The sequence below is a fragment of the Macaca thibetana genome, chromosome 3 (assembly GCF_024542745.1).
Source record: "Macaca thibetana thibetana isolate TM-01 chromosome 3, ASM2454274v1, whole genome shotgun sequence".
Classification (NCBI taxonomy): Eukaryota; Metazoa; Chordata; class Mammalia; order Primates; family Cercopithecidae; genus Macaca; species Macaca thibetana.
The window spans coordinates 144,854,187-144,881,516 of record NC_065580.1 but is presented as its reverse complement, the minus strand read 5'-3'; the positions used below and the strand labels follow the sequence as shown (position 1 = coordinate 144,881,516).

Genomic DNA, 27,330 nt, shown 5'->3' with positions numbered 1-27,330 from the left:
TCTGTCCTTAGTTTCCCCAAGCAGTGAGGCTGGTCCAGGTTTTGATGTGGGTCCCTTAAAGGAGGGCAGAAGGGCCACCTGTGCTCCGGGTCTGCAGCCTCCAGGATACAGGGCAGGCATCCTCCCTGGGGTCCAGGTAGGCGGCCACTTGGGCCAAGACTACACCAGGTGACACCACAGTGTTTCCCATAGCCCACGCCGGGCCCTTCCCTTGCCTGAGGCCAGCTGGCTACCCTCTCTGGGTTACCCTCTTTGCAAAGCCCCAATTGTCCTCTGCAGGCCACCCACACGAACCAGGTCAGTCGCTGGGCAGCCAGACCCTCACCTATAGCTTCCCTAGCCCCAGTGCAGAGGCTGTCCACCCCCATCTAGGTGAGGGCGTGGGGCCACTCTTACCATTAGTATCATTTTCTTCAGTTGTGATAGGCATGGCTGGGAATGTGCAGCTTTGCTTTTTTGTAGGGGAGAGGGGAGTTTCACTTTTGTTGCCCAGGCTGGAGTGCAGTGGCTCGATTTCAGCTCACTGCAACCTCTGCCTCCCTGGTTCAAGCGATTCTCCTGCCTCAGAATCCCGAGTAGCTGGGACTACAAGCATGTGTCACCGTGCCCGGCTCATTTTGTGTTATTTATTTATTTATTTATTTTATTTTTTTTTTTTTTGAGACTGAGTCTGGCTCTGTCGCCCAGGCTGGAGTGCAGTGGCCAGATCTCAGCTCACTGCAAGCTCCGCCTCCCGGGTTCACGCCATTCTCCTGCCTCAGCCTCCGGAGTAGCTGGGACCACAGGCGCCCGCCACCTCGCCCAGCTAGTTTTCTTGTATTTTTTAGTAGAGACGGGGTTTCACCGTGTTAGCCAGGATGGTCTCGATCTCCTGACCTTGTGATCCGCCCGTCTCAGCCTCCCAAAGTGCTGGGATTACAGGCTTGAGCCACCGCGCCCGGCTATTTTGTGTTTTTAGTAGAGATGGGGTTTCTCCATGTTCGTCAGGCTGGTCTCGAACTCCCGACCTCAGGTGATCCACCCATTTCAGCCTCCCAAAGTGCTGGGATTACAGGCGTGAGCCACCGTGCCTGGAATTGTTTTTTTGATATGGAGTCTTGACTTGTTGCCCAGGCTGGAGTGCAGTGGCACGATCTCAGCTCACTGTAACCTCTGCCTCCCGGGTTCAAGCAATTCTCCTGCCTCAGCCTCCCAAGTAGCTGGGATTACAGGCATGCACCACCACACCCGGCTAATTTTTTTGTATTTTTAGTAGAGATGGAGTTTCACCATATTGGCCAGGCTGGTCTCAAACTCCTGACCTCAAGTGATCTGCCTACCTCAGCCTCCCAAAGTGCTGGGATTTTACAGGCGTGAGCCACCGTACCCAGCCAACTTAACTTTTAATTTTTTCTCATGTAAATTTGCTCAAAAAAAATTTTTTTTGAGACCATCTCTCTCTGTCACCCCCAGGCCAGAGTGCAGTGGTACAATCTCAGCTCACTGGAACCTCTGCCTTCCAGGTTCCAGTGATTCTCCCACGTCAGCCTCCCGAGTAGCTGGGATTACAGGTGTGTGCCATCACACCCGGCTAATTTTTGTATTTTTAGTAGAGACAGGGTTTCACCACATTGCTCAGGCTGGTCTCTAACTCCTGGCCTGAAGTGATCCTCCCACCTCGGCCGCCTAAAGTGCTGGGATTCAGGCGTGAGCCACCGTGCCTGGCTGATTAGTTCATTTAGATGGCCATCAGGTCACTGCCCCTGCATGGGTGGTACCCAACTTCCAGTTGAATCCTATTTCCCAGTGCCCTGATATGGCAGAATCCCCCCAGATACCACCCCACTCCGGCCCCTGAAATAAACCACTCCAAACCATTTTATTTTTCCAATTAAATCTTTTTCTTTTTTTTCTTATGAAAAAGATCACACAGAATTTGCCAACAAACAAAATTCCAAAAGAAACTTAAAAAAAAAACAATTCCCCCAAAAAACAAACCCAAAGTCTGGCTTTTCCTTCCCTCAAGATTGTCGAGGCCTTGGTTTCCCTGGAAGGCTTGGGGCCTGGTTAAGTGCTTTCTGCGGCCCAAGCAGGGACCCTGGGCTCGGGCCGGCTCCTGCCTCTCTCCCTCTTCTCTCCCTCTTCTCTCTATCCTGGGGGGTGAGTACAGTACACTTGGCGGGGTGGGTGGGGGTGTGCTGGGGACTGGGAGGCCGGTGAAGCCGGTGCTAGACACTACAATCTAACAGGAAATAAAAAATAATATTCTGCACGTCAGAATGTGTTCGTTTTTTTTTTTTTTTTTTTATAATTTCATAGCTATTTTTCACAGTTTTAAAAAGTTTATATTTATATATATTTATATATATTTATCTTTATATATATAATTAAAAAGTTGACTCCATTTAAAGGCTTATGATACAGGGGCGGGGCGAGTCTCTTGGTACAATAAAACTGTACAGGTTAAGAAGTGCCACCTCCCTCCTGGGTGGGGAGGGGCCGGGCGTGGCCGGGCAAGGGTTTCAGCACCATTGGGGTTTTCTGTAGTGTGAGGGTTTGGACCAGGGTGGGCCTTTGCTGGGCCCAATCCACCTGGTGCCTTTGATGCTCCGGGCTGCAACCCCACCCGGCTCTGTTCCCCAAGTCCAGGCCATCCTGAGAGGGTGGGGGCAGGGCCCCTGGCACGGTCAAGGAGGCCGGCTGGCATCGGGCCACCCCGTCCCATGCACAGTGGGAGGCCTTGGGGTGGGCTCCATGCTAAGGGTGCCCGAGAAGCCCAGAGTGAACGTCAGTTTGGTTCCTTAGAAGCCCCCCTCCCCACCAGAATCCCCAGTCTGCATGGGCCTGGGGGCCCCCGGGCCCCCACGCAGCAGCAGCCTGGAGGGCCGGCCTGGCCAAGTGCTTGCAACGTGCTGGGCAGAGAGGGCCGGTCCGGCCGAGGCTGCCCTGAGGGGGACGGCAGGGCCATACCCTGATAGCTAAGAGGGGCCCCTGTCCTAGGGGCACTGAGGGGTTGGAAGGTGGAGCTGGAGGCTTGTGCACATGTGTGCACACACGTGCATGCACATGGGCACACACATGCACACACGCTCACCCGGGCGTCAACGTGCACACCTGGCCCCATGCACATGCCTGCAGGAGCACTCGCATGCACACAACGCACGTGGTCCCCGCGCCGTGGCAGTGATGGAGAGGGGTCCCTGGCCGCCCTCGGGGCACAGGTGGCCAGTGGCCCATGGGGCCCGGTGGGCTCAGCAGAGCACGGGCACGCCATCCGTGGAGAAGATCATGCCCGTGGTGGGCTCGTAGGTGCCCGCGAGGTAGTACAGGCCCTCGCTGTCCTGGTACTTCTTGGTCTTCAGCATCTGCTCATACTGCTCCAGGCCCACCACCAGGCACTTGTGTGACACCGTCTGCACGTCATTCTCGTCCACATGTGAGGACTGGTATAGCGCGCGCTGTGGGCACGCGGGGATATCAGGATGGCGGGTGGGGGGCACAGAGGCCGAGGGAGCCCCGGGGAGCCACAGGGACAGAAACAGAAGCAGAGGGAGCCCCAGGGACCGAGACAGAGACAGAGACCAAGTCGGAGACAGAGGCTGAGGAAGAGACAGACCAACAAAAGAGAGACAGAGACTGAGAGATGGAGAACAAATGAGAGATAGAAGACAAGGACAGACAGACCAAGAGATCCAAAGACCCAGAGAGACAGAGACTGAGAGAGACCCAGAGACCGAAAGACAGAGATTGGGAGAGACCCAGAGAGAGTCAGAGGGTAAGAATGGCCGGAGACTCAGGGACAGACACCGGGAGAGCAGAGGAGACCCAGAGATGGAGACAGACGCAGAGACTGGGAAAGACAGAGAACTGGAGCCAGGCACTGAGAGTGGCAGGGACAGGAGGTCAGAGGCCGAGGGAGACCATGGGGGACAGCAGTGGATGCTGAGCCAGGCCCTGTCTGAGCTGCCCAGAAGGAGGCAGCCACCCCCAACCTGCCCACCACCACCACCACCACCACCACCTACCTCCATGAAGTCCTTCCTCTGGCTGGAGACCCGCAGGGCCGCCGGGAGGCTGCGGCTGGACTTCTGGTCCCAGTGCTGTGTGGGGGACAGGGGAGGGGCTTGGGTGAGCCGGAGAAGCCGCCGCACCTGACCCCAGGCCCCAGGACAGGGCTGACCCACTGGGCAGGGCCACTGATCCTCCAGCACCCAGAATGCCTTGCACACCCTCAGGTCTGCCCTCTACTGCCTAGGACTGGGGAACCCAGCTGGGGGTGCCGCAGGCTCACCTGGCCCTGGTGGAACTGCTTGCCCGGGCTGGTCTCCTCGGGGTGGTAGAACCACTTGACTCGGACCACCATGTTGTTGCCCCACGACTCCCACATGCTCTGGATGCGGCCAATGTAGGGCAGGTTGGGACGGCCGGCGGAGAGGAACACGGCGCAGTCCCCGATGCGGATCATCTCCTTGCCGCGCACGATGGCCTTGTAGAAGAGCTTGCGGGCCTTGCCCTTCATGCCACGCCGCTGCAAGGACACGTGTGTCACGGCACGGCCCTGGCCCAGCCCCGCCGAGCCCGCCGCCTAGCAGGCTCTGCCACTTGGGACTCCGGGCCCTCGGCCTCCAAGTCAACCCCTATCCAACTCTGGGGAGAGGAGGAAGCCCCTTGTCTCGCTCCAATTGGGGAAGCCCCTCTTCCATCTCTTTGACATGCTGGGTCTCCAAGAGGCGCTTCACTTAATCCAAGGATTCTGCCACTACGAGACTTTTTATTTTTGAGACAGGGTCTCACTCTGTTGCCCAGGCTGGAGTGCAGTGGCGCAATCATGACTCCCTGCAGCCACGAACTCCTAGGCTCAAGAAATCCTCTCCCACGTCAGCCTCTGAGTAGCTGAGAATACAGGCGCACATCACGCCCGGCTGATTTATTTATTTATTTATTTATTTATTTTTTTGTTGTTGTTGTTTTTGTGTTTTTTGTTTTTTTGGAGACGGAGTCTCGCTCTGTCGCCCAGGCTGGAGTGCAGTGGCCGGATCTCAGCTCACTGCAAGCTCCGCCTCCCGGGTTTATGCCATTCTCCTGCCTCAGCCTCCCGAGTAGCTGGGACTACAGGCACCCGCCACCTCGCCCAGCTAGTTTTTTTGTATTTTTTAGTAGAGACGGGGTTTCACCGTGTTAGCCAGGATGGTCTCGATCTCCTGACCTCGTCGTGATCCACCCGTCTCGGCCTCCCAAAGTGCTGGGATTACAGGCTTGAGCCACCGCGCCCGGCCTGATTTTTTAAAATTTTTGTAGAGAACAAGGTCTTACTATGTTGCCCAGGATGGTCTCAGACTTTTGGCCTCAAACCATCCTCCCACCTTTGCCTCCCAAAGCACTAGGATTGCAGTGTCAGCCACTGCACCTGGCCTTATTTTTCTTTTTAAAATTACTTTTTTCAGAAAAAGGGTCTTGCTCTGTCACCCAGGCTGGAATCCAGTGGTACTATCATAGCTGACTGCAGCCTCAATCTCCTGGGCTAAAGCCATCCTCCTGCCTCGGCCTCCTGAGTAGATGGGACTACAGGAATGCACCACCATGCATGGTTAATATTTTTATTTTTGGCCGGGCGCGGTGGCTCAAGCCTGTAATCCCAGCACTTTGGGAGGCCGAGATGGGCGGATCACGAGGTCAGGAGATCGAGACCATCCTGGCTAACACGGTGAAACCCCGTCTCTACTAAAAATAAAAAAAATAAGCCGAGCGAGGTGGCGGGCGCCTGTAGTCCCAGCTGCTCGGGAGGCTGAGGCAGGAGAATTGCTCGAACCCGGGAGGCGGAGCTTGCAGTGAGCGGAGATCTGGCCACTGCACTCCAGCCTGGGTGACAGAGCGAGACTCCGTCTCAAAAAAAAAAAAAAAAAAAATTTTTATTTTTGTAGAGATGGGGGTCTGTGTTGCCCAGGATGGTCTCGAACTTTTGGCCTCAAGTGATCCTCCCACATAAGCCACCCAAAGAGCTGGGATTACAGGCGTGAGCTACCATGCCTGGCCTTTTTTATCTTTTAAAACTTGTTACTATTATTATTATTATTATTTTTTTTTTTTTTTTTTGAGGCAGAGTCTGCACTCTGTTGCCCAGGCTGGAGTGCAGTGGCGCGATCTCGGCTCACTGCAAGCTCCGCCTTCCGGGTTTGCGCCATTCTCCTGCCTCAGCCTCCCGAGTAGCTGGGACTACAGGCACCCGCCACCGCGCCCAGCTAATGTTTTGTATTTTAGTAGAGATGGGGTTTCACCATGTTAGCCAGGATGGTCTCGATCTCCTGACCTCGTGATCCGCCCGCCTCGGCCTCCCAAAGTGCAGGGATTACAGGCGTGAGCCACCGCGCCCGGCCACTATTATTATTTTTGAGACGAAGTCTCACTCTATCGCCCAGGCTGGAGTGCAGTGGCACGATCTTGGCTCACTGTAGCCTCCGCCTCCCAGATTCAAGCAGTTCTCCTGCCTCAGCCTCCCAAGTAGCTGGGACTACAGGCACCTGCCACCGCGCCCAGCTAATGTTTTGTATTTTAGTAGAGACGGGGTTTCACCGTGTTGGCAGGCTGGTCTTGAACTCCTGACCTCAAGTGATCCTCCTGCCTGGGCCTCCCAAAGTGCTGGGATTACAGGTGTGAGCCACCGCGCCCAGCTAAAACTATTATTTTTTTCAAGACTAGGTATCACTCTGTTGCCCAGGTTGGAGTGTAGTGGCACAATCAAAGCTCCCTGCAGCCTTGAACTCCCAAGCTTAAGTGATCCTCACGCCTCAGCCTCCCAAAGTGCTGGGATTACAGACTTCAACCACTGCACGTGGGCAAGACAGACTGGAAACTCTGTTCTACAGCAGCTTTGGAAATGCTGCCTGAGACACCACTGACTCCTACCGGAACAGGTGCTCCTGCCCCACACCTACGGCACACTGGGGGCTCACTGCCAGCCTGTCTGAACCACTCTCATTTCTCACACTGGGTCCTGCCATGTGTATGTGCCTGTGTGTGCACATGTTCATCTGTGCATTTGTGCAGGTGTTCGTGTGCATGGATGCATGTGTACACATGTATGCACCTTCATTTGTGTACGTGTGCAAGCGTGCATTTGGGTGTAGTGTACTTGTGTGCATGTGTGGGTGTAGTGTGTAGTGTATTTGTGTGCATGTTCATGTTTACATGGTTCATGTACATGCGTGCATTCACGTGTATGTCTGCGTGCGTGTACTTGCCTTTGTGTGTGGCTGTACGTGCATTCGTGTGTACATGTGCATGCATATGTATGCGTGTGTCCATGTGGCTGTGTTTGTGAGTGCACTGTGTGCATGTGTGTGTGCGAGTGTATAGCCAGCCACAGGCAGGCTGGAAGGGCACCTTCTGAACAACCAACCCACTGCTACAGGCAGCGGACACAGGACCCCGACCTGGCCAGCCAGGACTGTCTGTCTTCCAGGCCATATTAATTCACTCAGGGATGGACACGAGATCCCGGCCAGGCCAAGGAGATTCAACCCTGGACTTTTGCTGGCAAACCCGGGAAGGAGGCACCTTCTGCTGGGACTGCCACACTGGTGGCTGGGAGCCCGGGGCATGGCTGGGAACACTGCAAACGCCACACACAACAGGCTGTCAGGCCTAGCACCTGGAATCCCAGCACTCTGGGAGGCTGAGGCAGGAGGATCACTTGAGCCCAGGGATTCAAGACCAGCCCAGACAACATAGTGAGACTCTGTCTCTACAAAAAAATTTAAAAACCAGCTGGGCAGCATGGTGGCACACGTCTGGAGTCCCCGCTACTCAGGAGGCTGAGGCGGGGAAACTGCTTGGGCCCATGAGTTCAAAGCTGCAGTGAGCTGTGATAGCGCCACTGCACTCCATCCTGGGTGACAGAGCAAGATCCTGTCTCTAAAAGAAAAAAAAAAGAAAGAAAAGAAAAGAAAAAGCCAGGCGTGGTGGCTCACACCTGTAATCCCAGCACTTTGGGAAGCCGAGGCAGGCAGATCATTTGAAGCCAGGCGTCCGAGACCAGCCTGCCCCACAAGGTGAAACCCCATCTCTACTAAAAATATGAAAACTAGCCAGGCATGGGGGCGGGTGCCTGTAATCCCAGCTACTTGGGAGGCTGATGCGGGAGAATTGTTTGAACCCTGGAGGTGGAGGGTGCAATAAGCCTAGATCGCACCACCGCACTCCAGCCTGGGCAACAGAGAGCGACTCGGTTTCAAAAAAGGAAAAAAAAAAACCCAGAGGCCTGGAAAACCCCTTCCTTCCACGTGGCGCTGACGCCTGTGGGTCTGTGCTGATCTTTGCGGTTTCCTTCATTTGGTCTCCACATGAGGGTGGCTCTGCGTCCCGGGACCAGAGGGCAGGACTGCTCTGCTCTGAAGGACTCAGGCATCGGAGTCCGACAGACCCAGGTACCTGAGGACACTTTGAGACTCAGTGTACTCATCCATCAAGTGGGACGCCAGTCCTCCACCCTGGGGTTCTGGGAGGTTACCACACGCGGAGACACGGCGTGAAGCCGTGGGTTCAGCAGAGAGAGACAAGGCCCCCAGCCCCTGCGCCCCGCCCGAGCGCGAGCTTGGTTACCTGGGTGGGCTTGCCGAACCACTTCCAGAGCTGCCGGGCTGGCAGGAAGGCGGCGATCTTGGGCCGGTTCTCCACGGACGGCAGGCGCTGCCGCTTGGCCAGCTCCTTGGTGGTGGGGAGGTGGACGCCCTCTCTCTTCTTCGGTCGGCTCTTGGCCCCGGCCTGAGCCTTGGGCTGCAGGGGCTGTGTGGGCTGCGGAGGAGGCGCCTGGGGCTGGGGCGCAGACGCCTTCTTGCCTGGGGAGTGGGCCGAGGGCCGCGCCTTGCCGGCCTGCTTGGTGGCCTTGGTGGGGAGCGCCGGCTGTGCAGAAGGGCCAGCCGTGGGGGCGGGGGCTGCCTCATCGTCTGAGCTGCAGGAAGAGTCCTCGTCTGTGGTGGAGGAAGAGGAAGAGGAGGAGGAGGAGGACGAGGATGAGGACGAGGAAGAGGAGGAGGAGGAGGAAGAGGAGGAAGATGAAGAGGAAGAGGAGGAGGAGGATGAGGAAGAGGAGGAGGAGGAGGAAGAGGAGGATGAGGAGGAAGAGGAGGATGAGGACGAGGAAGAGGAGGAGGAGGAGGAGGCCGGTGAGGCTGCCCTGGAGCTGGCAGCGCTGCAGTTACGGCCCCCGGCGCCGCAGCCCCCGTCCCCATTCTTGTCGCCTTCCTCCTCCCCTTCCGTCTCCGAGCCGCTGCTGCTGCTGCTACTGCTGCCACTACTGCTGCTGCTGCTTTCGGACTCTTCCGCCCCGTCCTGCTCGGCCTGGGCCTTGTCCGGGCTCTTGGGGTTCCCAGAGTCCTCGAACGTGAGCCCCGGCCCGGGCTCCTGGGCGAGGTCCCCCTCCGTGGCCTTGGGCCAGGGTGCCTTGGGCTCGCTGCTGCCGGCCGCCTGGGGGTAGCTGCCCAGGCTCAGGAGGCTCTTGGGCTCCTGCCAGCCCCCGGCCCCTGGGTCCTCCCGGAGCAGCAGAGCCTCTTTAGCCTTCTTGCTTTTGGGTGACGTGACACCCTCGTGGTCCAGTTTGACAAGCAGCTCAGTCTCCTCCCCCGGCCTCCGAGGGCCTTTGGCACCTGATTCCTCGGCTGCCCGCGCCTTCTTGGGCTTGGACACCCATCGTGGTCCAGTTTTGACAAGACAGCCAGTCGTCCTCCGCCCGGCCTCCGAGGCGCGCCTTTTTGTTTCGGCAGCCTGGATTCCTCGGGGCTGCCCGCGCCTTCTTGGGCTTGGGGCGTGTGGCGGGCATGGTGATGAGGGGTGCTGCGGCCAGGGTGGAGGCAGGGGCTGGGAGCTCCCCAAAGGGCTCGGGTGCTGGGCAGCTGGTAAAGGCGGGTGGTACGGGGCTGGGCTGTGGCGGTGCTGGGCGCGCCTTGGGGGTCTTGGCTCGCTTGTCCACAGGCTCTGGGGGACTCTTCTTGGAACCTGGGGTGCTGCTCGGCTCCAGGGCTAAGGGGGTACTGGGGACCTCATCTGTTGGGCTCCCCTCCTCCAGGGTAGCGGCTCTGTCTGCAAAACAAAAGAAAACAGATGAGAGGCTGGGGCGGGGGCTTCCTGGCAGAGACGAGCTGTGGCTTTCATCAGGAAGGCCTGCTTCTGTGGGTTTTGTTTTTGTTTTTTTGAGATGGGGTCTCAGTCACCCAAGCTGGAGTGCAGTGGCGTGATCAGGGCTCACTGCAGCCCTAACCTCCCTGGGCTCACGTGAGCCTCCAGCCTCAGTCTCCCAAGTAACCTGAGGCCACAAGCATGCGCCACTATGCCTGGGGAATTTTTGTATTATTTTTTTTTTTTTTGTAGAGATACAGTTTTGCTCTGCTGCCCAGGCTGGTCTTAAACTCCTGGGCTCAAGCAATCCCTGTGCCTGGGCCTCCTAGAGTGCTGAGAACAGGCGTGGACCACCGAGCCCAGCAGAACGGCCTGGTTTCAATCCTGGCTCTGCTACTTCTTGAGCGGAACCCGGTTGTGGCCTTCTTAGGCCTCCTTCGGCGGTTCCCCTATAACAACCTTAAGTTGTGTTGGCCCCAAAGTGGGTCCCCCAATAGCCTCTGCTTTCAGCCTGTACAAAGCATTTTCTCTGGATTCTGGAAAGAAACACAGGCCGGCTGCAGCTCAGCTCTGCCTCTGACAAACCAACCTGCCTCCCTCAGCCTCAGTTTCCTCATCTGTCACCTGGTCAGAACAATCCTGCGGTGCAGGTGCAGAGGTGCAGAGGTCTTTTTTTTTTTTTTTTTTTTTTGAGACGGAGTTTCACTCGTCACCCAGGCTGGAGTATAATGGTGTGATCTTCGCTCACTGCAACCTCCACCTCCCGGGTTCAAGCAATTCTCCTGCCTCAGCCTCCCACGTAGCTGGGATTACAGGCGCTCACCTCCATGCCCGGTTAATTTTTGTATTTTTAGTAGAGGCGGGGTTTCACCATGTTGCCCAGACTGGTCTCGAACTCCTGACCTCAGGCGATCTGCCCACCTCGGCCTCCCAAAGTGCTGGGATTACAGGCGTGAGGCACCGCACCCAGCTCAGAGTTCTTACAGACAGCAGGTAGGCACTTGGGCAGGTTCCCAAGCCCCAAGTTTGGATGCACAAAGGAGCTCTACCCACCGCCCCTGCCCTGGGGCCCGGTTCAACGTACCACCCTTGGCCTTGGCGCTGGGTTTCCGCCCACGCCCACGGGCCTTGGCTCCTGGCTCCTCCGACCCAGTCGTACCACCGTCTTTGCCTTCCCCAGTGTCTTTGCTGGTCTTCCGGCTACGGCGCTTGGCACTCGGCACCAGGAGGGCTGGGGACGGCTCAGCACCTGCAGGGCAAAGGACAGAGTGGCTCATCAGGCCTGGGGTCCCCAGCTTGGAGCTTCCAAGACCCTGGTCTGTCCTGGGGTCAGGGATGGGGGCGGAAGCAACCAACGCCGGGTGGCTGACCCCGGGTGGGCTCCCACGATAGGCTGTGAGGTCCAGCGGGGGAAATCCCATCTGCAGGGAGCAGCCAGAGGCCCCTGAATGAATGAAGTAAAACAAAGCACTTTGTGGAACTGGGACAGGTGGATAAAGATGCTGACTTTGGTTTTTGTTGTTGTTGTTGTTGTTTTTTTGAGACGGAGTCTTGCTCTGTCGCCAGGCTGGAGTGCAGTGGCAGGATCTCGGTTCACTGCAACCTCTCCCTCTCGGGTTCAAGGGATCCTCCTGCCTCAGCCTCCCGAGTAGCTGGGACTACAGGCGCGTCTCAACACGCTTGGCTAATTTTTGTATTTTTAATAGAGACAGGGTTTCACCATGTTGGCCGGCATGGTCTCGATCTCTTGACCTTGTGATCTGGCCACCTTGGCCTCCCAAAGTGCTGGGATTACAGGTGTGAGCCACTGCGCCCAGCCATTAATAATTTTTGATCAGCTTCCCATGGCCTGGGCCACTGGGCTTGGGCTGTCCTCATGGACCCAGGACCTGGGAGCCCTGGGATCTCACAGGAGCCCATCCCTGGTTTCTGCTACTTCCATCACCTATGGCTCCAAATGACTTCAGACAGAGCCCAGAGCTGGGCTTGGAGGGCGAGAGCCTGGATGGGCGGCCCCTGGCAGGAGCCCGGGTGTCACAAGCTTGTCACTTACATTGGATCTTATAGTCGGGGGGCAGGAGGCGGATGTGTGAGAGGGGGATCCTGCCAGTGTCTCCGTCGTCAAACTCCACAGTGATCAAGTCCCCATCGTCCTCCAGGTCCAGTAACCCTGTGGGAGGAGAGGCTCAGGGGAGGCCCTTGGACCTCCAGCTCCCTAGTGAGGCACAAGGGTGGGGACAGCAGAAATTGGCCCCTGTGCAGCCCTGGTCTCTACGGTACAGCAGTGGGGACATGGGTGAGGGTTTACAGTGGCTCAGAATGTGGGTGTTAGAGCCAGGCCATCTGGGCAGGAGAACTGGCTCTCCCTTTTTTTTTTTTTTTTTTTTTTTTGAGACGGAGTTTTGCTCTTGTTGCCCAGGCTAGAGTGCAATGGCGCGATCTCGGCTCACCGCAACCTCCGCCTTCCGGGTTCAAGTGATTCTCTTGCCTTGGCCTCCCAAGGAGCTGGGATTACAGGCATGCACCACCATGCCCGGCTAATTTTGTATTTTTAGTAGAGACAGGGTTTCTCCATGTTGATCAGGCTGGTCTCGAACTCCCGACCTCAGGTGATCCACCCACCTCGGCCTCCCAAAGTGGCTCCCAAAGGCGTGAGCCACTGCACCTGGCCTGGGTCTCCCATTTCTAGCTGACTTTGGGTGACAAAAGGCAGCGGAGCACATGCACCTGTGCCCGCTCACACCCAAGACCCTCCTGCAACCACAGCAAAGGAGGGAAGCGGGTGTCAACCCTGAAGGACACTAAGAATGGGAAAGGGGAGGGCAGCAGCGGGAAATGGTGGCATTTTGGGAAAGATGCTGGGATGAACGTGCAGGAGCGGGCTTTGATCTCTTAGGAGGAGGTGATACCCACGAGGAGGTGGTGGTGTTCCCAAGAGAATCCTGCCAAGGCTCGGACCCGAAAGGCCCCAAGCACCTCCGGAGGCAGGGCTGAGGGAGACCTCAACACTGAATGGGCTGAGGGAGGCCCAGCTGGCAGGAGCTGGGGGGTTTACCCCAGAGAGAGGCTCCAGACTGAAGGACACTGAGTGCAGGGAGGAGGTTGGATAGGCCCCCCAAAGGGTGACAGCCCAGCCCTCTTCCCAAACGCCAGGTGCTGGGACTATATCCCCAAGGATGTGAGTCTTGCAGAATCTGAGCAGTCCCTTAACAAAACATTCCCGTCCACTCGCGATGACAAAGACTCGTGAGTGCACAGAGCTCCCACCGGCTTGATAATGTTTCCTTCATTCAAGGTCCCCAGAAGCCTAAGGAGTTCTAACCAGAGGAAGGGCACAGCACCAGCAAACAGAAGGAACGGAGACCGGGAAGGGAGAGGGAGCTTCAGAAAGCTAAAATGAGGCCAGGTGCAGTGGCTCACACCTGTAATCCCAGCACTTTGGGAGGCCGAGACAGGCAGATCACCTGATGTCAGGAGTTCGAGGCCAGTCGGGCCAACATGGTGAAATCCTGTCTCTACTAAAAACACAAAAAATTAGCTAGGCATGGTGATGCATGCCAGTAATCCCAGCTACCCGGGAGGCTGAGGCAGGAGAATCACTCGAACCCAGGAGGTGGAGGTTGCAGTGAGCTGAGATCACTCCACCACACTCCAGCCTGGGTAATAGAGCAAGACTCTGTCTCAAAAAAAAAAAAAAAAAAAAAAAAAATACAGAAAGTTAAAATGAAAAACAATCCTCTCAGGAAGTTTAAAAACAAATGTGTTGATAAAACAAAAAAAAAATTTTTTTTTTTTTTTGAGACGGAGTCTTGCTCTGTCGCCCAGGCTGGAGTGCAGTGGTGCGATCTCAGCTCACTGCAAGCTCCGCCTCTCAGGTTCACGCCATTCTCCTGCCTCAGCCTCCCCAGTAGCTGGGACCACAGGCACCCGCCACCAAGCCCGGCTAATTTTTTGCATTTTTTTTTAGTAGAGACGGGGTTTCACTGTGTTAGCCAGGATGGTCTTGATCTCCTGACCTCATGATCCACCTGCCTCAGCCTCCGAAAGTGCTGGGATTACAGACGTGAGCCACCGTGCCCAACTAAAAAAATTTTTTAAAAAATACTCAGAGAATAAGAAATAACTCTTCAGGATTTTTTTTTTTTTTTTGAGACAGGGTGTCGCTCTGTCACCCAGGCTGGAGTGCAATGTTGCAATCATAGCTCACTGCAGCCTCAATCACCCAGGCTTAGGTGATCCTCCCACTTCGGCCTTCCAAGTAGCTAGGACAACAGGTGCACACCACCAAGCCCAGATAATTTTTTTTTTTTTTGAGACAGAGTATCACTATGTTACCCAGGCTAGAGTGCAGTGGTGTGATCTCGGCTCAGTGCAACCTCTACCTCCTGGGTTTAGGTATTTCTTCCTGCCTCAGCCTCCCGAGTAGCTCAGATTACAGGAACCTGCCACCACACCCAGCTTATTTTTGTATTTTTAGTAGAGATGGGGTTTCACCATGTTGCCCAGGCTGATCTCAAACTCCTGGCCTCAGGTGATCTGCCTACCTTGGCATCCCAAAGTGTGGGGATTACAGGTGTGAGCCACCACGCCCGGCCCAAACCTGGCCAATTTTTGTTATCTTTTTGTAGAGACAGGGTCTTGCTATGTTGCCCAGGCTGGTTTTGAACTCCTGGATTCAAGTGATCTACCCGCATCAGGCTCCCAAATTGCTGGGATTACAGACGTGAGCCACCGCAGCTGGTGGAGAAGTTTTTAAATGACAGCAGAAATTTTTAAAATTCAAGAAAACAGGCTGGGCGCGGTGGCTCAAGCCTGTAATCCCAGCACTTTGGGAGGCCGAGACGGGCGGATCACGAGGTCAGGAGATCAAGACCATCCTGGCTAACACGGTGAAACCCCGTCTCTACTAAAATATACAAAAAACTAGCCGGGCGAGGTGGTGGGCACCTGTGGTCCCAGCTACTCAGGAGGCTGAGGCAGGAGAATGGCGTAAACCTGGGAGGCGGAGGTTGCAATGAGCTGAGATCCGGCCACTGCACTCCAGCCTGGGCAAGAGAGCGAGACTCCGTCTCAAAAAAACAAAAAAATTCAAGAAAGCAGATGGGGTTAGAAGATAAAAGTAGAGAAAATATCTCCATAAGTTGAACAAAGTAAGAAAATAAAAACAGGAAAAAAGACACGCACGCCAGGGACCATGGGACTAGCCCAAGTTCCAGAAAAAACATGAAATTCACAAGGGCAGTTATCCAAGTTGTGCTCACAAGTAGAGCTTCCAGGACTCAAGGAAATTTGCTTCAAAATCAAAGCCTCCCTCTGCAGATACCCAGCATGATGAGAAACACACACACACACACACACACACACACACACACACACACACACACACACACACACACGGAATTGCAGATCTAGGGATAATGAGAAGGTCCTAAAAGTTTCCAGAGATTAAAAAAAACAAGCCTTCTACAGTGATTTGGGAATCACAACGTTAAATGTCTTCAACAACATGGGAAGCAAGATAAAAATAGAAAAATGTCTTTGAAATGGTGAGAGGGAACTATTTCCAGTTGCGAATTTATATCCAGCTCAAGTATCTCTAAAGAATAAGGGTATCCAGCTCAACTATCTCTAAAAAAATAAGGGTAGAATGAAGAGAGTACCAACACACAAGGATGTGAGAAATTTAACTCCCACATACTCTTCCTCAGAAAGCTACTGAAAGATCCACTGCTTAAAACAAGGAACTGAACCAAAAAAAGAGAAAAACATGCAATGCAACAAAAGCAGTTCCCAGGATGAGGGACAGGGAAGGCCCAAGAATCCAGAATGATACCCATGAGGCAGGCCTAGAACACAGCCAGCACCTCCCAGTACAGGGGCACAGCGTGTGCCAGGAAATCTGAATCTAAAGCCAACTTCTACCTTATTAACAGCACTTTCAGAATTTGGATGATAAATGAGTGACTAATACGGTGGAAAAAAATAAATCTTCCTGGCCTGAGATCCTCTACTCAGGCTGGACCAGTCATCTGTTGTTCTGCTGAGCTGGCATTGGTTTCCATTTTCTGGGTATGAATGGATGTTAGGCCAAGCAGTGGACTGTATTTGGCATGTGGGTGGGCTTTTTTTTTTTTTGCAGGGGCGAAGAATGTCTAATCCACATCCATACCCCCTTCTCTAGGATACACTGCTTTTGCAAGAGCTAAGGGTTGGACCATTTGACTGTCTTTCTTGCCTGTCTGATATCCACACCTACATTTCCTAGGGTACTTGTTGTTTTTCTCCATCCAGACTCCATACTTTTTTCTTTTATTGAGACGTAGTCTCGCTCTGTCACCCAGGCTGGAGTGCAGTGGTGCAATCTTGGCTCACTGCAACCTCCACCTCCCAGGTTTGAGCAATTCTCCTGCCTTAGCCTCCCAAGTAGCTGGGATTACAGGCGCCTGCCACCACACCCAGCTAATTTTTTTATTTTTAGTAGAGATGGGGTTTTACCACGTTGGCCAAGCTGGTCTTGAACTCCTGACCTCAAGTGATCCACCTACCTTGGCCTCCCAAAGCGCTGGGATTACAGGTGTGAGCCACCGCACCCAGCCTCATTCTCTCTTATTCTAACAACATGTCCACTTTGCAGGGGAAGTCACCCTCCCATCTTTCGCAGCCCATGAATAAGAGGGAGGTGACCTCACTCCTTAGCCCCAGGGATGAGAATCTGACCCAGGCACAGTCGATCAGACTCACAGCGGTAGGATCAATGAAAACCATGTGGCCCAAGTCAGTTCACACTAGAACTTGTGTGGGAAAACTGGGACTGAGAAATCGTCCAATGGTAAGATTTCTTAAGATGGCAAAATACAATCTCCAAGGAGCTAGTGTGAAGCCAGCACAGAGGACAGCACTGCTGACAGATACTCCGAGCTGGAGTCCTGATGACATTGTTTAAATGGCGCCTGGATCCAACCATGCCTGAAGGCCATATAGTTTTCAATTATGTGAGCCCACAAGTCTTTCTTCTTAAGCCAGTTAGAGTTAGGTTTTAGTAGCCAAATAAGTCCATACTGAGGTGTTAGGCGGCAGGGGAGAGCTGGGGAGGAGGCATCTCACCTCGGACCACGGTGCCTGGATAGAGGCAGCGGTACTGCTGGCTCCAGTAAGCTGCAATCCTGGTCCCTTGTGGCAAGAAGCGAGTGGAGGCTGGCCTCACATCGATGATCTAGGAGGGCATGGGATGAGTGCAAGGTGTGGACACAGTTGTGGCCATGGCCTTGGACACCCAGCCCACCCCGAGCATCCCGAGGCCCCGCCCTCCCCCTCTCACCGCCTCCTGCAGCAGCTGCTCCAGACAGTAGATGTGAGGCCGGTTTCCGCGCTCACCCTCCACCACCACGCGGTATCTGCGGGAGCAAAGGAGGCATGAAGTGGCAGAGGCCGAGACCTCCCAGAGGGCCTCAACTCCGCCAGCACCAGCTCTACCTCCCAGACCACTGGGAGGTGACACCAGGACTCAGAGGTTTGCTGGCTTGCTGAATTTGGCAATTCTCCTCCTTTCTGGGCTCATTTTCCTCATCTGTAGAACTAGGGGTTGCAGAGCACGCCAGGCTGGTGCAGTCCAGATCCTGAGAGAGGCCAGCACGCTCCCTCTCACCCCTTCCCGCTACAGCTCCTGCCATGGAGCCGCCGTGCCCAGCCCCTGGGAGGGTTCACCCAGTATTCCCTCAAAGTGCCCAGGGCCTCCCTGTCAGCTCTGAGCCCACTCATGCCCCTGCCCTCTGCCATCGGGGGAAGCCACAGCCTAGAAAGGAGAAGCGGCCAGGCACAGAGGCCGAGACACGGGGCAGGTAAGGGACATGGGGCTCTGCGCCGGACCTCCCACCCCACTCACATGTCTGGCGAGTGCACGGTCTGCACGTGGCCGGCATATAGCAGCTTGTCGTCCATGGGGATGAGCACACGCAGGCCGTCCTTCAGCTCATCCTTGTCGATGATGCAGGACCGAGGGGCTGCAGGGGTCGGACCGTGAGGCAAGGCTGGAACCAGGGGCGTCTGCGACACCTCTCCCTCCTCCCGTCACCCCTAAGTCATCCCCTTGAAATGGAGGCCCTGGTGCCAGGTGGGCCTGTGGGGCTGAGATGTGTGCACATCTTTTGTCTGCCCATGTGTGTACCTGTGCAGACCTGTGTGTACCGGTGGGCACACACAGGGTGCCGTGGGCAGCCCCTCTCCTCTCAGCCCCCTTCCCTGCCTGGCCCCAGATGTCTGCAAAGACCCCAGGCAGGTGTGAACCCAGGGATGAAAGCCTGCACGTGCTGTCTATTCCCACCCCAAGGCAGCCTCTGGGACTGGCACGAAGCTCTGGGTTCCAGCCATCACCGGACACTCACAGCCACCATCCTCCATCATGACGTCCACCCCCTTACTGCTGCCCTCAGCCAAACTTCTAGGACTTTCTTTTTATTTTATTTTATTTTATTTATTTATTTGAGATGGAGTTTCAATCTTGTCGCCCAGGCTGGAGTGCAATGGCACAATCTCGGCTCACTGCAACCTCCGCCTCCCAGGTTCAAGTGAGTCTCCTGCCTCAGCCTCCCAAGTAGCTGGAATTACAACCGCCTGCCACCACACCTGGCTAATTTTTGTATTTTTAGTAGAGACAGGGTTCTGCCATGTTAGCCAGGCTGGTCCCGAGCCCCTGACCTTGGGTGATCCACCCACCTCAAGCCTCCCAAGTGCTGGGATTACAGGTGTGAGCCACCGTGCCCGGCCTCTTTCTTTTTTTAAATAATTTTTTTCAGGACAGGCACGGTGGCTCACACCTGTAATCCCAGCACTTTGGGAGGCTGAGGCAGGTAGATCACGAGGTCAGGAGATCAAGACCCTCCTAGCCAACATGGTGAAACCCTGTCTCTACTAAAAACACAAATATTAGCCAGGCTTGGCAGCGCACACCTGTAGTCCCTGCTGCTTGGGAGGCTGAGGCAAGAGAATTGCTTGAACCTGGGAGGCGGAGGCTGCAGTGAGCCGAGATCACGTCACTGTACTCCAGCCTGGATGACAGAGAGTGAGACTTCATCTCAACATCATCATCATCATCATCATCATCATCATCATCATCATCTTTTCAGAGACAAGGTCTTGCTTGCTCTGTCATCCAGCCTAGAGTGCAGTGTCAAGATCATAGCTCACTGCAGCCTCGAGCTCCTGGGTTCAAGCCATCCTCCCACCTCAGCCTCCTGAGTAGCTGGGACTACAGGTGCACACCACCATGCCTGGCTAATTATTTTATTTTTTGTAGAGACAGGGTCTCGCTATGTTGCCCAACTGATCTCAAACTCCTGGTCTTAAGTGATCCTCCCACCTCAGCCTCCTAAAGCACTGGGATTACAGGTGCAGGTGACCACACCCCACGTACCTCTGAGACTTTCCGTCCACTATTTCTTTCTGGTGGAAATGAATGCCCAGGGGCAAACTTCCCAATGGCGGTCAACTCTCACTGCCCCAGCCCTCTGCTCCCTCTCCCTGTGGGCGCCTCCCTTTCTCTGGAGCGCCCCTGACCTGGGCCTGCCTTTCCTTCTCAGTGGGACCTTTCACCCGGTCCCCAACATTCCCATTATGAATATAAAAAGACCCAGATGGCTCGCTGGGAGAGGGATGGTTGGGACTGCCGTATCCCTGCCTGTGCCTGCACAGAGCCCTCACGTGACCTTGTCACAGGCAGACTGGACTCCCCACGCCTTGACGTTGGGCTTGGCCACGTGACTCTCAGAAGTGGCCGGGGCCCAATGCTGAGCCTAGGCAAGAGAGCTAGTACGCTCAACTTCTCTTAAGCCACGGGTCTGGCAGGATAAACGACACATGCAGAGAGGACCACAGACGTGGAGCAGCTGACCCCTGGCCAGCTCATCACTGCAGGAGCAAGGCCAGTGGGGGTCTGCACAGCCACCCAGCAGCCCTGCACGCCCCGAGATGCACACGGCGGCGGCTGGTTGTCACACAGCGGCTGCTCACCAGTGCAGCCTTGGGGTAGACAACTCCTTCTCTCACTCGCTCCCCTATATACCCACAATCTCGCCTCTGGGCTATAGACCCCTGGGTCCCAGCCTGGGCGTGACTTCCCGGGGTGCCTCCCAGGCACCCCAGACTCGAGTTATCAAAGCCCAGCACATGACCCTCTCTGACCCGGGTCTCAGGGACAGGGCCTCTGCCCAGCCCCCCCCAAACCTGTCCTCACCCTTCCCTTCCCCTCTCATCTGCCTGCACCCCCAACACTGCCTCCCATCCAGTCTCCCTCCTAATGTGCACGCCCTGCCCCGCCTCCCCCCCTGCTGCCCCTGTGGCAGCCCCAGGCCACAACCCACTCTCACCTGGACAGCACAGCCTCCTAACTAGACTCCCTGATTTTCCTGGGGCCCCCACTCATTCTCTGTGCAGCACCAGACAGCTTTTTTTTTTTTTTTTTTTTTTTTGGTAAGACAATTTCGCTCTTGTTGCCCAGGCTGGAGTGCAGTGGCATGATCTTGGCTCACCGCAACCTCCACCTCCCAGGTTCAAGCGATTCTCCCGCCCCCACCTCCCTAATAGCTGGGATTACAGGCACCTGCTACCACACCCAGCTAATTTTTGTCTTTTCAGTAGAATCAGGGTTTCACCAGGTTGGCCTGGCTGCTCTGGAACTCCTGACCTCAAGTGATCTGCCCATCTCGGTCTCCTAAAGTGCTGGGATTACAGGCATGGGCCACCCTGCCCAGCCCAGACAGCTCATTTTAAAGTCAATCTGAGCATATCGCATCTCCACATCTAACCTCACAGAGCTGCTCACTTTCCTTGGGGCCAACACGGAACTCCTTCCCAAGCCCCACAGGACCTGCTTCCTCCCTGGCCCCAAGGCAGCTCTCTTGCCCCATCTCCAGAGTGGACTGAGCTGCAGCCAGTCCAGCCTTCTCATCAACCGGGGTAACGGCCTCAGGACCTCTGCTCCTACGGTTCCCTGCCCCCAGTTAGCCCAGCCCTTCCGTCTCATGCCTTGCTCAGATCTACCTTCCCCAAGGGAGGCTCCAGCAGCCCCGCCTGGCACATGCAGCATCACGGCCACTCACCCGGGGTCAGCGGCCGCTCCACGGCCCCGCCACGCGGTAGGTGCTCATCCTCCGAGAAGCTCGAGTCCTGGTTGGGTTCAAAGTCCTCCTCGGCCGCCATGCTCTCCATCAGCTTGCTCACGGCGCCCCCCTTGCCGCGGTTCTGGGGACAGAGCACGGCCGACAAATGACTTAGGATCTGGCACGGGGGTCCTGCCGAGCTAGGGACCCCTCTGGAAACCTGGAGCCACAATCAGGCCACAGGGGGAATCTGTCACGTGCATGGCGGGGATCCCAGCTGGGGGCACCCCAGAGGCCAGGGGGAGGGTGAAATAGGCCTGAAACCCAGCTGGCCAGTGCTCAGTACTTGGTGCTCAATACTCAGTACTCTGTGCTCAGTATCAACACTCAGTGCTCAGCACTCACTACCACACCTCTGTTCATCACTACGGTGAGTGCCTCTGTTCCCTCCTTAAAGAAACTTCAGCAGCATCTCCAGCCACACCTAATGGGCTTCAGGAAAAACCACTCGGGCAGGGGCTAGCAGGTGTGGGGAGTGGGCACGCCATCATCCGCCACTCAGGCTAAGAAATTCACCCAAACCTGAGGGCCCTGTGAGGACCTGGTGCTGGGCTGGGGGCCTGTCACCCAGGTCTCCTGGTCTCTGTTCCAGTGTCCCCCATCCCCGCTACAGCAGGCATTTCCTGAGGACAGGAGCGGAGTCTCCAGTATCTCCTTATCCCTGGAGCACGGGGACGGCCAGGTCACCCCCATCACCTGCAACCTCTCTGAGCCACAGCTACAGGGAGGGTAAATACAGAGCAGCAGGTGGAGCCCCCTACCCTGACCACAGGAGCATGGCTGAGCCCCCCCACGGTGCCCCACCAGGGCACCGCGAGCCTCACCTCCTTCTTCACCTCCTTCCCTTTGGCCTTGGCCTTGCTCCTCTTGGCAGCAGTCAGGGAGCTGGCGTGAGGAGCCCTAGCCTCAGAGGGCAAGGTGGGAGCTCGGGGCGGCGGCACCCCAGCTCCTGGCCCGGCCTCTTTCCCTTTCTTCTTCTGGAGGAGGAAGCAGCAGAGAGGAGCCATCAGAGGGCAGGGAAAGTGCAGGCAGCAACCCTGTCCCCTTCACTCACTCACTCCCCCAAGTTTTGTACCACCCCAAGTGTGCCCTCCCGGGAGGAACAAAACGTCCCTTCTCTCTCCCCCTGCAAGAGTTTTTGGTTTGGGTTTTTTTTTTTTTTTTTTGGAGACAGGGTCTCGCTTTGTTGCCCAGGCCAGAGGACAGTGGCGTCATCACCACTAAATGCAGCCTCGACCTCCTGGGCTCAGGCAACCCTCCCACCTCAGTCTCCTGAGTAGCTGGACTACAGGTGCACACCACCACACCCAGCTAAATTTTTATTTTTATTTTTTTTAGAGACAGGGTCTTGCTATGTTGCCCAGGCTGGTCTCAAACTTCTGGCCTCAAGCAATCCTCCTGCCTTGGCCTTCCAAAGTGCTGGATTACAGGCTGTTTTTAATGTGTATTATCTTATTACTAGTATTACTTGTTGCCCCCTCTACCCAAAAAGACAACACTGAAGTGTATATATGTTGTGAGTTCCTCTCCAGTGACTCTCCTACCAACTCCACAGAGTCAGCTACTAGTAACAGCATGGTGTGTCCTTCTAGAACTTTCCACAAACACACACAACCCTGTAATTATGAAGGCTATGCAGACACAACCATGCACACACAGTATTTAAAAAAAAAAAAAAAAAAAAAAACACCCACACACAGGTAGGAATTTACCAATAGTCCTGCCTTGCAACGTTTCCCCCGTAACACAACTGATACACATAAAAGGAGCTTCATTTTAACAGCAGCCTATTGAGCCAAGGTATGGAGAAACTGTAATTCATTTACTTTAACCACCCCCGCGGTGAGAAGGACCTGTAGGCTGCCTCTGTTTTTTCACTCTCTGTTTTGTTGTTGTTTTTGAGACAGGGTCTCGCTCTGTTGCCCAGGCTGGAGAGCCGTGGTGCAATGACAGTTCACTGTAGCCTCAACTTCTGGGTTCAAGTGATCCTCCTGCTTCAGCCTCCCAAGTCGCTGGGACTACAGACATGCACCGCCATGCCCAGCTAAAAAGTCTACACTTTCTAAAAAGGACATGTCTAAAACAAATGGCCATTAGCTGGGCATGGTGGGGGGTGCCTGTGATCTCAGCTACTTGGGTGGCTGAGGCAGAAGCATCACTTGCGTCTGGTAGGCGGAGGTTGCAGTGAGCCGAGATCATGCCATTGCACTCCAGCCTGGGCAATAAAGCGAAACTCCGTCTCAAAAATAAAATAAAGTTAAGAAAAAAAAACAAGGCTAGGCGTGGTGACTCATGCTTGTAATCCCAGCACTTTGGGAGGTTGAGGTGGGAGGATCACGAGGTCAGAAGATCGAGACCATCCTTGCTAACATGGTGAAACCCCGTCTCTATTAAAAATACAAAAAAATTAGCCGGGCGTGGTGGCGGGCGCCTGTAGTCCCAGCTACTCGGAAGGCTGAGGCAGGAGAATAGCTTGAAGTGGGAGGTGGAGGTTGCAGTCAGCCGAGATTGGGCCACTGCACTCCAGTCTGGATGACGGAGCAAGACTCTTTGTCAAAAAACAAACAAACAGAACAACAAAAAAAACCAAATAACCAAGGCCAGGAGAGGTAGAAAAGTAATAAATAAAGATAATAATGGTCAAATGTTACCAAGACAACAACAGAAGTCACAGTGTCCGTATCCAAAATGAAAGTCAAAGCAAAGAGCATTAAAAGAAAGAAAAAATAGCGTGTTCTAGGGAAAAAGAGTATACAGTTTAATCCCCGTTTTGGGGGGGAAATATATACATGTATATGTGTGTGTGTGTGTGTTTTATTTTCTTGTTTCTGCTGAACTCTTTAATGCAAGTCATCCTTTTGGAATCAGAGGCATCTTAGGCGTTGAAGGAATATTAGTGGCGCTGTCCCCATATCTCTGGGATCTGTCATTAAGAAGATAGCTGCAGCTCCTGGTACATGTCCCTGCAGCTGTACCCATAAGGGAACAAAAGGAAATGACAGCAGAAAAAAAAAAAAAAAAAAAAAAAGCCTGAGTGGATTTTTCTTTTCTTTATCTTCCAAATTACTGTTATAATCAGATAAAACCAGTAACTCTTTCTTTCCCTTTGATCAGAACACCCATGGCTGGGAGCCTTCCCCTACTTTTTTGCAAAAAAAATAAAATAAATAAGAAAATAACTTCCGACATGATAGAAGCTCTGTACACAAAACAGAGACACTCACTGCTTTGGTAATTATGACAGCAAAACACCATCATCACCCAAACCACCAACCGCCAGCAGGGTCAGTGGTGGGAGACAGGCAGGCAGTGGGATGGCATTCAACCATTCAAAAATACTGACAGCCAGGCGTGGTGGGGCTCACGCCTGTAATCCCAGCACTTTGGGAGGCCAAGGCAGGCGGATCACTTGAGACCAGGAGTTCAAGGCCAGCCCAGCCAACATGGTGAAATCTCAACTCTACTAAAAATACAAGAATTAGCCAGGCGCGAGGGCATGTGCCTGTAATCCCAGCTACTTAGGAAGCTGAAGCAAGAGAATCTCTTGAACCCAGGAGGCAGAGGTTGCAGTGAGCTGAGGTCGCGCCACTGCACTCCAGTCACAAGAGTGAGACTCTGTCTCAAAAAACAAACAAAAATACCGATGGCCAGGCGTGGTGGCTTATGCCTGTAATCCCAGCACTGTGGGAGGCTAAGGCAGGAGGACTGCTTGAGCCCAGGGGGTCGAGACCAGCCTGGGCAACATAAGGAGACCCCACCCCATCTGCACAAAAATATGTATTTTTTTAATTAGTCAGACGTGGTGGTATACACCTGTAATCCCAGCACTTTAGGTGGTCGAGGCAGGAGGATCACTTGAGCCCAAGAGTTTGAACCAGCCTGAGCAACACAGTGAGACCGCTGTCCCCTTTTTTTTTTTTTTTTTTTTTTTTTTTTGAGACAGAGTTTCGCTCTGTCACCCAGGCTGGAGTGCAGTGGCACAATCTCGGCTCACTGAAACCTCCGCCTTCCAGGTTCAAGCAATTCTTCTGCCTCAGCCTCCCAAGTAGCGACTACAGGCACCCACCACCATGCCCAGCTAATTTTTTTGTATTTTTCTTAGTAGAGGCAGGGTTGCACCATATTGGCCAGGCTGGTCTCGAACTCCTGACCTCATGATCTACCCGCCTTGGTCTCCCAAAATGCTGGGATTACAAGTATGAGCCATCACGCCTGGCAGAGACCACCATCTCTTATTAAAAAAAAAAAATTAGCAAGGTGTGGTGGCGTGCACCTGTGGTCCCACCTACTCAGAGGAGACTGAGGCAGGAGAACTGCTTAAACTTGGAAATTCGAGGCTGCAGTGAGCTACAATTGCCATTGCACTCCAGACTGGGCAACAGAGCAATATTCTGTCTCTTATAAATAAATACAATAAAAATATAGATAGAAGGCCGGGCGTGGTGGCTCGTGCCTGTAATCCCAGCACTTTGGGAGGCTGAGGTGGGCAGATCACCTGAGGTCAGGAGTTCGAGATGAGACTGGCCAATATGGCGAAACCTTGTCTCTATTGAAAACACAAAAGTTAGCCGGGCATGGTGGTGAACGCCTGTAATCCCAGCTACTCGGGAGGCTGAGGCAAGAGAATCGCTTGAACCTGGGAGGCAGAGGTTTCAGTGAACCAAGATCTCACCACTGTACTCCAGTCTGTGCAGTGGGACAGATTCTGTCTTTTTTAAAAAAAAAAAAAAAGGCTGGGCGCGGTGGCTCAAGCCTGTAATCCCAGCACTTTGAGAGGCCGAGACGGGCGGATCACAAGGTCAGGAGATCGAGACCATCCTGGCTAACACGGTGAAACCCCGTCTCTACTAAAAAATAGAAAAAAAACTAGCCGGGCAAGGTGGTGGGCGCCTGTAGTCCCAGCTACTCGGGAGGCTGAGGCATGAGAATGGTGGGAACCTGGGAGGCGGAGCTTGCAGTGAGCCGAGATCGCGCCACTGCACTCCAGCCTGGGCAACAGAGCGAGACTCCGTCTCAAAAAAAAAAAAAAGAAAAGAAAAAGCCCGTCCCACGTGGCAGTACACATGCTCTAACACAGACTGAACTAAGTCTGGAAAGCAGAATACAGCCGGGCGCGGTGGCCCGTGACTGGAATCTCCGCACTTTGGGAGGCTGAGGTGGGCAGATCATTTGAGGTCAGGAGTTCGAGATCAACCTGACCAACATGGTGAAACCATGTTTCTACTAAAATACAAAAATTAGCTGGGCATGGTAGTGGGCATCTGTAATCTCAGCTACTCGGGAGGCTGAGGCAAGAGAGCTGCTTGCTTGAACCCAGGAGGCGGAGGCTGCAGTGAGCTGAGATCGCACCACTGCACTCCAGCCTGGAGGAAAGAGCAAGACTGTGTCTCAAAAAACAAACAAACAAACAAAAAGACTCTTCTATCTGTGAAACTGTAAAGAAGGAAAAACACCTGTGCTAGTTTTGCTGTTGCACCTCAAGCTGTAAGTTACAGCCACAGTACCTGATTGCTTATAATAGAGGGTTTAGTATTATCCATGGTGGTCTTAGGCATCCACAGGGCTCCTTAGAACATATCCTCCACAGCTAAGGGGGGAATACTGTATGAAAGTATATTTCAAAAAAATGTTGGGCCGGGTGTGGTGGCTCACACCTATAATTTCAACCCTTTGGGAGGCTGAGGTGAGTGAACTGCTTGAAACCAGGAGTTCAAGACCAGCCTGGGCAACATAGTGAGATCCTGTCTCCACAAAAAATTTTTAAAAATTAGCCAGGCAGGCTGGGTGCGGTGGCTCATGCCTGTAATCCCAGCACTTTGAGAGGTCAAGGTGGGTAGATCACCTGAGGTCAGGAGTTTGAGACCAGCCTGGCCAACATGGAGAAGCCCTGCCTCTATTAAAAATACAAAAATTGGCCAGATGTACTGGTGTATGCCTGTAATCCCAGCTACTTGGGAGGCTGAGGCAGGATAATCGCTTGAACCCAGGAGGCAGACGTTGCAGTGAGCTGAGATCATGCCATTGCACTCCCGCCTGGGCAACAGAGCAAGACTCCGTCTCAAAAAAAAAAAAAAAATTAGCCAGGCAT

The 27,330-nt window shown here is 54.3% G+C and overlaps 1 protein-coding gene across 5 annotated transcripts in view; it reads right to left on the bottom strand.

Annotated features, from left to right (window-relative positions):
* Nucleotides 1-1,856: 1,856 nt before the first annotated feature.
* TNRC18 (trinucleotide repeat containing 18) overlaps nt 1,857-27,330 on the bottom strand; it is a 123,367-nt gene continuing 97,893 nt past the window's right edge. For all 5 annotated transcript variants that reach the window (XM_050783935.1, XM_050783936.1, XM_050783932.1 and 2 more), the window contains 12 exons: nt 22,067-22,219; nt 21,183-21,324; nt 17,972-18,089; nt 17,408-17,483; nt 17,194-17,302; nt 12,143-12,259; nt 11,174-11,338; nt 9,764-10,053; nt 8,578-9,642; nt 4,271-4,507; nt 4,005-4,079; nt 1,857-3,437 (listed from right to left, as the gene is read on the bottom strand). In XM_050783935.1, the coding sequence (XP_050639892.1) occupies nt 3,231-3,437; nt 4,005-4,079; nt 4,271-4,507; nt 8,578-9,642; nt 9,764-10,053; nt 11,174-11,338; nt 12,143-12,259; nt 17,194-17,302; nt 17,408-17,483; nt 17,972-18,089; nt 21,183-21,324; nt 22,067-22,219 (2,754 nt within the window). In that variant the 3' untranslated portion in view covers nt 1,857-3,230. The remainder of the gene's footprint in view (nt 3,438-4,004; nt 4,080-4,270; nt 4,508-8,577; nt 9,643-9,763; nt 10,054-11,173; nt 11,339-12,142; nt 12,260-17,193; nt 17,303-17,407; nt 17,484-17,971; nt 18,090-21,182; nt 21,325-22,066; nt 22,220-27,330) is intronic.